The 11,648-nt window shown below is 38.6% G+C and overlaps 1 protein-coding gene across 11 annotated transcripts in view; it reads right to left on the bottom strand.

Annotated features, from left to right (window-relative positions):
* Positions 1-408: 408 nt before the first annotated feature.
* The window catches only part of FGF13 (fibroblast growth factor 13), a 441,864-nt gene continuing 430,624 nt past the window's right edge, over positions 409-11,648 (bottom strand). For 10 of the 11 annotated variants that reach the window (XM_081125291.1, XM_081125292.1, XM_081125295.1 and 7 more), the window contains 2 exons: positions 3,324-3,522; positions 415-2,049 (listed from right to left, as the gene is read on the bottom strand). In XM_081125291.1, the coding sequence (XP_080981417.1) occupies positions 1,913-2,049; positions 3,324-3,522 (336 nt within the window). In that variant the 3' untranslated portion in view covers positions 415-1,912. Of the gene's footprint in view, positions 2,050-3,323; positions 3,523-11,648 lie in introns of all 11 variants that reach the window. The other variant, XM_081125300.1, reaches the window with a different exon arrangement.

The following is an 11,648-nucleotide window of genomic DNA, read 5'->3' as shown; positions in this document are numbered from 1 at the left end:
GGAATCACAAGGTGACTGAACTTGGCTGGGTTAGGAGCTCCTGCTGAGTGTGGCTGAAACACCTTAGAATTAGGCAGCTTCCCCTCTGTACAAAAGCATGCTGATTGGGGCCCCAGTAATTTTATTCGATGGATTCCCTGAAAATAACCATTCAATTATGTTTTACCTGCTCCTCTACATTTCCTTCATATATCGACTGCTCCCGAAGCATGTATTGCCAGGCAATGGCAACTTTGGAGAGCTAGTGAATAGTCAACAACATTAAAAATGTTTATATTTTTCTTCAGCTCTCAGAGGTGGAAAGGACCTTTGATATTTATTCGTGTTTTCCCTCTACTTACAAAATGAGCAACAGAAAGGGAAAATAGTGGGAATGGCAGAAAGAATACTAGAACATAGGTCTTATTTGTATAATTCCATCACTGAATGGGAATGAGAATTTTTATTCCAATCTGAAGTTCAAGTACAATAACTAGTACAATAAAGACACTTTTAAAGAGTGTTCACGTTAATATGAATCTCTAGATTGTAGATTATCTGAGGGCAGTGACCTTATGTATAATTAAAGATTTAACTCCAGTTTCTATGACAGTTAATGGTAAGTAATAGACATGGAATAAAGATATGGTGAAGAATTTTTCTTTGAATGAATATAAAGAGTTTATTCGGTGCGTATTTGGGTATATAACAACAAATATTAAACAACTTTGTTAAACATTTTTGTGCACAGGACAGAAAACTGCCTGTACATGCTATGTCCACTTTTGGAACACAGATTTTAACAATTATTAATGCACAAAATCTTACATATCATGCAACTCTATGCCAAGATTCCAACTTTCTTCCATGCAACAGATATGAAGATCTAAATGGAAACCTAGCTAAGTCTTAAACACTTTTCCAGAAGCAAGTATAAGTATATGTTGTTTAGGGATAACCAGTCTTAATATTTCCTTGTACACAATATTCACGTGCCAAATACAATGACAAGAGAACTCATACACATAGAGATAAGACATTTCTTATTTTAACAACACAAAAGACAACATCACAGTTCCACAATTCCTGTCTTTACACAAGAAGCCACAGCAATAGTTTAACATGATAACATAAATGGAATTAAGAGAAATCTACACTTGAGGATTTTTTTTTTGTTGTTTAAATAATCTTTACTGACTGGGGTTAACAATACAATTCAGTTTCTATGCACAAAGTATAGCACAAGAACTTGACCAGAGTACTACAAATCTAAAAAAAAAAAAAAAAAAAAAAAAAATTGGTAAAATCACAAGAACACTGTTACCTTGAGCCTGAGATGCCAATTCAGATCCAACCCTGAATTTGGTGGATTTGGATTAAGTGACACAGAGTCAATAGAACCACTGAATTTCAGAAATCAGAAAGTTGCACTATACCGAACTAAAGAACGCATGTGAATCAAGCATAGATAGAAAACATTAAGCCAAGAGAACAACACAGTTTACATAATTTTGTTTGCCCCTACAAAACACTTAAGCAGTTAATTTTGTTTTGTTATGTTTTATTTTTGAAGAGCAATTGTGGCCTTTTACACTTTCTTATTTGGAGGGCAAATTTTTATCAGCATGAGTGCTGCGAAATGATTGTGGTTTGTCATCCCCAAAGTTAAAGTCAGATCATGAGAAAATGGGACAGTCCTCCCAGATTTAGTTCACTGATAATGCTTAGAATTCTTTTGCACAAGCTCAGTCTAAATGATGGGGCTTTAGTATGGATGATAAAGTTTAATGGCAGAGAGAATAGTGAACTTTGCCCATTTATTTGGTAAACGTCACTGACAAATTTGAACTTTTGGGTGAAGGACTGCTAGAAGAATTCAACAGCACCTGGAGTAAGGTTCTGTTACAGAGCCCTTGTGTTTTGCCCCCACTGGCTACGTCGATTCATTGTGGCTCATGGATTTGCCTCCGTTCAGCACTCCGGAGACGCTTCTGCTCTTGGTTGGGGTCCCGCTTCCAGATCGGGAGAACTCTGTGAGATCGTGCAGCGACGGCTCCTTGTACATGGCCACTGAAAAGCACAGAAAGAGGGTGTCAGGGGCCTCGGAATGGGTACAGCACACTGGCCCTCACCTTTTCTTCTGGTTACTAGGCCTCTGTGCTTTAGGCCAAAGATGAAAAATGCTGCTTCCAAGGATTCAGTAGGAATTGAACTGGATCAGGTTAAGCAAAATCTACCCTTGGCGAAGTAGTGTATAAAGATTTCTGATGCCTAATTTCCATCACTTATGGTTATGTATATGAGAGAACTGATGAAAAATGCATTTAATAAAGCTCTTATAAGTTTAAATATGATCTAGAGCATGCTGTGCAAGCCAAATATGAAAAGCTTTTAAAAAATACCAATTTCTATCATGATTTAAAAGGAAACTCCCAGAGTTTAAATATTAGCACAATTCTTAATGCAATAAATGGTAACTATGATTATTATGCTCCAAATAACAGTACTAGCTTATGTTTATGGAACACTTACAATGTGCTAGATACTGTTCTGAGCCCTTCGCATTCATTATCTCTTTTAATCTGTGTAAGAATCCTCTGACATACCTACTCTTATCCATATTTTACAGACCAGGAGCTTGAGGAACATACATGGCAATAATCTTCCCAAGATCATCTGGTTAGTAAAGGGTAAAGCTGGGACTGGAATCCAAATAGTTTGGCTCCAGAAAAATGTGCGTGAAGCAGTGTTATGCTGACTGGGCAGGCTGCCCTAATTGAAACCCACTAAGCCTAGGCTAGCGGCCTCTTGGAGGTCTTGCTCTGCTTTGCCTGCATTTTATATTCCTTCCCCACCATGTCTCACTACTTTTAACATCCCTGCCCATTCTTATTGTTCCCCCTTCCTAATTTGCTACTAATATGCTAATAATGACTGGAAAGTAAAACTATGAATGAAAATTGTTGGGACAATATTGTTGGGCCCTTTCAGAGTATCCAAGGAGTTTTCGAATACATGTTAAGTGTACATACATTTAAGCATCTGTTTTTCTGCCCAGGGACCATTCTGGCATAATTTGGGGTTCTTGGCTGTCCTGAGTTAACAATTAAACTACTACCATAAAAGTAAGGTGTTACTATATGTAGATATATTATGGAAAAATTAAAATCAGGAGATTAGATGCTATTGTTGCTGTTTAATATTTTTAAATATTTAAAATGTTACTAAATTTTTGTATAAATGCCTAAATGTAGAAGAATTATGTTCCATTTTCAAAAGCGTGATAAAGGAGTAACTTAAATGCATACTCATTTAATCCACAGCTCGTATAACATCAAGCTTACCTTTCATTGGTTTGGGCAGAAAGTGGGCCGCAGGCTTGTTCTTCTTCACATGGTTTCCTTTCATGATCTCTCCTTCTTTGTTCAGACCCAGATACCACCCTCGGCCTGACTGCTGTTGACGGTATATCATCGATGAATATGTCACATAATAATTTTCAAACACGGATTCTTTGAATTTGCACTCAAGTGTGAAATGTTCCTACAAGAAAAGTAAATAAACTAAAGCTCAATATTTATAGCTATGGATTTCATGGAGAACCATGTGGTATTGCCCTTTGGAAGTTAAGGACATACTTTGTTAAAGCTTGTATGACCAGTGCTCTCTTTTAACAGCATAAACTATTGTCATTAGAAAACAAGACTATATATAGCATTTTGTGTGATGCTTTAGAAAAGCACTAAGTGCAAATGCTATTGATTAATGATTAGCTCTCTTTTTAGTAAGGTAATGGAAAAATCGGAACCAGCCACAAAAGTGTAATATATCAGACAAATACAAGAGCCAAAGAATGAAAGATAAGCATAAAGCTGTCACATGGATCTTTGTTTCCTTAGGGATTAAGTATGAGAAAATAAACATTCAGTCCTTGGACTTAATTTTCATAGATTCTCCAGTTACTATAAACTATAATTTTCAATTGCCCAAGACTGAAATCTGTGTTACAATGCTGGCTGACTATATTTCTGAAGGGATGCTACAAAGAAAGATTCCCTTTTACTTTTAGGTAAACCAAATTGATTTTTCTTTTAGATCATTGGACCACGACTTAAAAAAATTTCCTCCTCACCATCATCCTTGCTTTACAGTAAAGTTTACAAGCAAATCAATAAAGAAGCAAGGAATTTACAGTAATTCTATAAGCAGACATGAGAGAACAGCCCAGGGGACTCCCAACCCTAGAATGTGATATTCTGCCACATGCTTGACCATGTTTTCTTTCGACTCGCCCATACAAACGAAGTGTTCCTGACCCAGCTGTTTCATAAAGAAGAAACCTTGTAAGATTTGTGCATGTGTGTGCATGGAATAAACAGCTATTAAAATGGCCATTTGTGCCCTGTCAGCGTGGCTCAGCCGTTGAGCAATAACCTAGGATCCAGGAGATCGCGGTTCGATTCCCAGTCAGGGCACAGGCCCGGGTTGCGGGCTCGATCCCCAGTCGGGGGCGTGCAGGAGGCAGCCGATCAATGACTCTCTCATTATTGATGTTTCTCTCTCTCCTTCTCCCTTCCTCTCTCTGAAATCAATAAAGATATATTTTTAAAAATGGTCATTTGTAAGCAAAATGAAATGAACAACAAATTTTAATCCCTAAGGAATCCATAGAGTAGCAGAGGGTCCACTTGGAGTGCAAGATAATGAAGAAAATGCTAAGTGAGCTACATATGACAGGGGCACTGAGTAAGCCATTAGATTTTTCTCATTTGCTGAGATGTTATCAGGAATAACTTTTTATAAAACCCTAAAATAAGCTACCTTATAAAAATACTGCAAGCTTTCTGGACACCAGTCTTTTCTTAACAATGCCTCCATGGTCCTACCTTCCTTCACTTTCATAAGAGATATCATTCTAAGCGAAGAGGAGCAGATTCCTCAAATTGGGGCTGCTTTTCTCTGAAGGTTAAATAATTGAACTTTTTTTTCTTTTCTTTTCTCTGGGAATCCACAAAATCTGTCTCACTCAGTAATCTCACTGGTTCCCATCTGGTCCGCAGAGTCCACAGACTGGAATCATATTTTGGGTTTATTTCTGCCTGCGGCAGCCTTGATAGATCAGAAGATTCACCCAAATTCAACCTTACCCAAGAATAAACGTTACATCCAAGGAAACTATCATGTGGTAGGAACCAAGGTGTTCTACTGATGGACTGTGAAAACTCCTCTTTGTAGGATTCTCAACATGGGAAAGTCAAGGAATGCCTACAAAGAAATTTGACTCAAAGTCTCCACAGCCCCTCCAGTGATGAAGAAAATTTCACAGAACGTTGCTAAAACTCATTGGGGATTAAATCACCATCTGGGGGGAAAATCTCATCATTGGAGAGTGGATTTTAGTTTTGTAAGGAGTCAGAAACCATTTGAAATTAAATATAGTGAGTAACACATGATTTAGGCTAGTGATTCTGTGTAGCCATATCAAGATACTATATGACAGACTACAAAATGTTGAGGTGAGACCACTGTTCTAAGGCAGGTCCCCAAAAGGGCTGCATTTAATGTCTTGTGTGATCACAGCATTCATTCACTCGTTCGTTCGTTCATTCATTTATACACATTTTCTAACAATCCATTATACGCTTGGGTGGTACTAAAAATTCAGAAGTAAATAGGATGTGGCCTCAGAAATCTTACCATATATTTTCAGGAGAAAATATACCCAAATAACCTGGACACAGGGTTTGCTGCCATTAAGTACAGAAAAAGATGCATAAAGGATGTGTTGTATGAGAATAGAGGAAGCCTGACTTAATTCTTATTGGGGGGCTGGGGAGTGGTGTACTTTACAGAGATGGTATTACTGTAGCTGAGCCTTGAAGGATGGGTAGGAATTCAAAACAGAAAAAGGAGAAGAAGAATGTTTGAAGCACAGAGCCACAGTTCCTCTAAACTCCACTCTGTGTCTCCTATCTCAGTAATTAGTCCACTATGCTGGCAACTGCTAAAACTTAAAACTTCAGGGGCCCTTAATGTTCTTCCATGTGCTCCCCAGTATGTGGTCTTGACCTTCCATTCCCATGGAACTGCTCTAGTTTGTGCCCATATTACCTCTTCACTGGCCTGCTGTATTGACCTCCTAACTGGTCTCTCCCTTTCTGCTAAAAGATTCAATTCCTGAGGAACTTTTGATGGTATCTTCATGCCTCTAGTAAAAGAGACAACTTGATGTTGCATTTAAAATTCTCCACAGTTCAGTCACAACCATGCCTTCAGTCTTACCCTCTACCATAGAATCGTGTATGTCTTTGTGCCTTTACAGATGCCATGTGTTTGCTTTGTTTAGAATGTCATTCTTCTCTCTCTACCTACCAGCTTTCCCTTCATCCCTCAAGGTCTTGCTCAAATGTGACTGCCTCTGGAATCACATTTGATCTCTCTCATTCAGGGTACTTGCATTTCTGCTCCCACAAACTCTAGCTAGATCTCCAGCTTGGCCCTGTGACTCAGGCAAATGCTTGACTGGCTCCAAATGGCAGGGGACTTGTCCTATTTCTGAATCCACCTTCCATCTTCATAAATTCCTGGTGATATTGCCTAGCACACAGCACACCATCTGATTATTATTTATGGGATTTGAATTTCAGGGATTCATATTTAAGTATTGCAAATTCCAGGATTCCAAAGTATCAACTAGTAAAAAGTCTGTAGGGAATTTCCCTAATACCATCTAATGAAATCAGTTGTATGTAGAAGGGAGCTGTCATGGCACAGACAGATCCTGTGTGTGTGACTTAGTATGTGTTACAAATAACAGATACTACACAGATACTGGCATCTACAACATTGGGGGGGGGACGACTTGGTAATTGTTACAACTATTGGAAAATGGCAAGGAAGAAGGATTCAATGAACTGAGTGCTCTGTCACATACTGGCAATTTCTTAGTCATCACCACTAAATTTAGGCTAAAAAACTCAGTAGAAATGGAGGAAAATGAGGCCGAAAAAGGACTGTAGAAGCAACCAAAGGAGTGCTCTGTTCTCTGTGTGTGACACTGTCATTTTATCCAGTGTTGGAATGAGTAGGCAGAAGAGGCTTGATTTCTATGAAATGTGGAAAAATGAATATCCCACTCATCATAGGAAAGGTCCCCAAAGAAGAAGGGGTGCAGTTATATTTGTCTATGTCTCAGCAGTGATTCATATAAATAACAGAAATTAGATTTGATCTTAATCAGCAAAGCCTTATTCAGAGGACACCAGGTAGACATATGGCAAGGAATCAACCTCCTTTGATAGATCTGGAGATGATTATTAGTGCTCTTGGCACATAGTACTAATTAGAGGTAGCAATCACTTTGCTCTGTATTTACTATGCATTAAATATCTGCTATCGTAATAAATGAGTGAATGAATTAAAAAGATGCCAAGCATTCCTTGAAGAGCCACTAAAAAATTACTTGGCATGAGTACAAAAGAAAAGGTGCTTTATATTTTAAAACTTTTTATGCATTGATTTCTCTTAAAAGTTGTTTTATCTTTTGCATATCTACTTTTTTTCAGAGAAATAATATCTTTTTAGTTCATAAAATAATCAGTCTGTCTCTCCTCTGTATTATCATTTTTATTCCCCTTAAAGTTCAAGGTTAGTTCTTTCTTAGTGAATACTGAACCTTGTGTGTGTGTGTGTGTGTGTGTGTGTGTGTGTTCAAAGTTTTATTTTTTCTGGGGTATTTATTAACTAAATAATTACTACTTTTTAAAGTAAATTTATTAGTGTGACATTGGTTAATAAAATTATATAGGTGTACAATTCTATAATGCATCATCTGTATATTGTATTGTGTGATCACCATCCCAAGTCAAGTCTCCTCCCATCACCATTTACCTCCCCTTACCCTCTTCTGCCTCCCCACCCCCCTTTCCCTCTGGGAATCATTGTATTGCTGTCTGTGTCCATAAGGTTTTTTCACCCAACCTCACACCCTCCACCCCGGAAAGCTGTCAGTCTGTTCTCTATCTGTGTATCTGTTTCTATTTTGGTTGTCAGTTTACTTTGTTCATTAGATTCCACATATAAGTGAAATCACATGGTATTTATCTTTCTCTGACAGGCTTATTTCACTTAGCATAATACTCTCCAGGTCGTGAATATTGAACCTCTTTTTCTAAGGACTCCATGCCAGCTAGTTACAATGATCATATTTTAGGTAAGGAATCAATAATACATATTTCCAGAATGAGCTTATCCAGGAGCAAAATCTAACACTTCTTTTTACCAATTTATTCACTATTAAGGGGAAATAGTTATTTGGAGGATGAAATATCACCAGTGAGAAGAAAACATCTGAAACCCTCAATATTAGTCAATAGGACATATTGGAGGATACTTACAGTCACAAATTGTAATCGTCAGCTGCACTTTTCAGGACATCTTAGACCTCCACACAGACTTTGAGAACCAAGTGAAGAAAGTGTCAACACAATGAGTAATGTTATTTGCAAATAACCACCAGATCCAATGGTGTGCCGGAGAACACCTCTGTCCCAGAACAAAAGGCTTTGGACCTGTGTAAATTGCTGTTTTCTGTTAGGGTCAGAAGCAGCAGTAATGCCCTGGGGTGTGTCTGGTGCTGAGGGCAAGGTACAGAGAGGGGTGCAATACCTCCACGGCCTTGGGAACTGGAGTCAGCTCACAAGGAGCACGGGCCCTGACGGCGGTTTCCCCGAAGGAGCCAAGTCAGGGCCTTGCCGCTCGGCCGGCAAGGGGCACTCAGTGCCATAACCCAAACGGGGAGGGCTAAAAAACATCCATGTGTCATTTATGTCATGTCGCTGCCCTAAACGCATCTATAATGCTAAAAGACACACACCGTGACTAAACGCCTTCCTAATTAAGAGAAGTAATTTGGCAAACGCTGGCCTCAATGGCAGACTTTCCATACTTTCCCCGCTGCTTCGTATTTTCAGCTCTGGTCCCCCTGACAGGGTGGCAGCGTTTCCCTCGAGTCTGTATCTCAGCAGCGTGGCAAACTTTGAGGATGGCCATGCATATTCTAAATGTTTCCTTCTGACATATTTCTCTCAAAAGAAATATTTTGACATGGGCTGCACTGATTCCCTGGGATCTCGAGAGAGCAACAGAGTCCCCTGGGGTGGCCCATGCAGACAATGGCAGGACGACGTCCCCAGATGCTGACACAGTAAGAATCATCTTTCACATGTTTGTGCTATGCCAAGTGCACACGCCCTGGTATACATGAATGTTTCTCAATATAGTTTGTCTTATTCAGATGTAACATTTTGTAAAGCAGGCATAACAAAACAAGGAAAAAAAACCCGTTTATGAGTGGGCATTTAAAGAACCTTTAAAAAATGAACCTAGTAAAACATAATTTCCTCTTCTCGGCAGGTTCTATAAACATATTACAATTCGTCTCTCTCTCCCTTTAAGCCTCTCCCCTCCCTTCTCTTCTCTTCCAGTCTTCTATTCACATTTTCAGTAGCCCGACAATCCAATTAATTTAACAATTACTGTCAATAGCAAGGGTCACTCTTCTAAATCTTAGCTGTGTTCTGATTACAATTAATTTTCTAGATTTAAAGTTAGCAGGTTATTTAAGTAGGTCTGACTTGTGCACGTCATTATTCCCCAGGCTAATGAAAATAATATGCAGATTAAAATTAGATTTTAAATTTTGTTAAAAAAAAAAAAGAACCTTAAAACAGAAATCATACCCATGGGGGTGACACTGTAACTACCTATATTCTCTATATAGGCTTCCCTTTATCAATGATTGCAAAATCCAGGATTAATGATTATATTCAGGACTTTGATGTTCTGTCCCAGGGTATTTTTGATGTGCATGAACTTCATTATTACAAGATCAAAGCATGGGACAGGAGGGGTTGGGGACGAGGGAATCAGCCCTCAATCAGCGCACTGTAGCTGAGCAAAATTATAAATTCATGATAAACAGAGGATGGTGTGTTCACTCAGATATCCTCTGGGCTGTGGGACAGTTGTGGGCAACTCCTAGAGTAAGGCCTAGCTTGTAGCCAATGAGCAATACACATGTGGCGAAATAAATAAATGAAAGAATTAACTATCATATAAAGAGAACCTAGAAGCTCCCTTTCAGATTCAAAAGGCGTTAAATGTGGCACTAGATGAATAGAGGGCTGTTTTACAGCAGAGACTAACAAGTCAACACTTGCCTCTGAGGGTAGAAAGAGTAAGTGATAAAAGGAGGAAAGCTGCCTACAGATAAATTCAATTTAAAACACTGGCGAGGGAGGGAGAGAGCAAAGGGAGGGCCTAAGGGAAGGAGGGAGGGAGGGAGGAAGACAAGAGGGAGTAATAAAGAAAAAACAGTGCTTACGCTGCAAGAATATGGAGGTTTCCTGTAAACCAGGTATAAGGAATTAAGCTTATACTGTTGGTCTTTGGGTCTGCAAATAGCTAAACATTTCAGTTATATAAATTACCTTGATTTTTGTAAAATGGGGTCTGCAGACCTTACTGGATTTGTTGTGTGAGGATCCAATGAGATGATGTATGTGAAAGAAGCTCTGAAAATTGTAAAGCTCCAGAAACATGAAATGCGGGATTCTTGCTGATAACACATGCCCAGAAAACCAGGGCAAAATAAATAAATAAGTACTCTTTTTTTTCAAGGTCCTTTTTCACTGTGGAATCAATTTACAAAGAAAGGGTCTGCCTGTACGTGTTTTATTAACATGGAAGCATCGAAATTCTGCCAGAAATTAGGACAGCACATGAATTACACTCTGTATTTAATGTTCTCCTCCAAGCTTGGTTCCCAGAAAACTGTTTTGCCTCCTTTTGTTTTTCATTTCTGCCTACAGCAGGCTGAGAGGCTGCAGTGCTTCAAGCCACAGCACCAAAGAAACATAGTGCTTTAAAATGGGCTTCAGGAAATGCTATGCAACAGGACGACTTAAATGTACACATGTTAATTAGCAACCATTTGTAAAAAAATGCCAATTATAATTAAGAATATGCCCATGGGTCTATTTTTCTGTATATGGTTACAATGAAATTTCTTGGTAGTAATTTCATATCCCAAGGTATATCATAGACATTTTAATTACCTTATGTTGACCCCACAAAATATACCAGCACACTACTGCTTTTTCTCCTTAATTCTTCACAAACGAAGATGAAACAAATATTAAGGAGTCTGTCAACCAATGGCCTGTTTAAAACAGAATGAGGATGCAGACATGATCATATTTTAGCCATGGAGTTCATTTAATCCTTCATATTGGCTTGTTCTGGATTTTCATATTTCTATAAAGCAGTCTTATGCAATGGATTACTCAGGCTGTCAACTTTTACAAAGCAATTTGTTTTATAAAACACACTGAATAAGCTAGGAAAAATAGCAGGAGACAAAACAAAAATAATGCATCCGAAGAGGGGTTATTTTTGTCTTGATATAAAAATTATATGATCCAAAGGCCTCATTAGGCTCCAAACCTGGTAAGCAAATACATTTTGAAAAGGAAGTTGCTGAGATGTGTGACAAAGGAGAGGGTCAGGCCACACGTCTCCAAGGTTGTGTAATTGGCCCAAAACAATGTTAGTATGACCCAAACCTTGCAGAAGAATACAGATTGTTTAGGCACTCCCATTCGGTGGCA

The sequence above is a fragment of the Miniopterus schreibersii genome, assembly GCF_964146895.1.
Source record: "Miniopterus schreibersii genome assembly, chromosome: X".
Taxonomy (NCBI): Eukaryota; Metazoa; Chordata; class Mammalia; order Chiroptera; family Miniopteridae; genus Miniopterus; species Miniopterus schreibersii.
The sequence above is the reverse complement of the archived record's forward strand: the minus strand, read 5'-3'. Positions and strand labels throughout refer to the sequence as shown.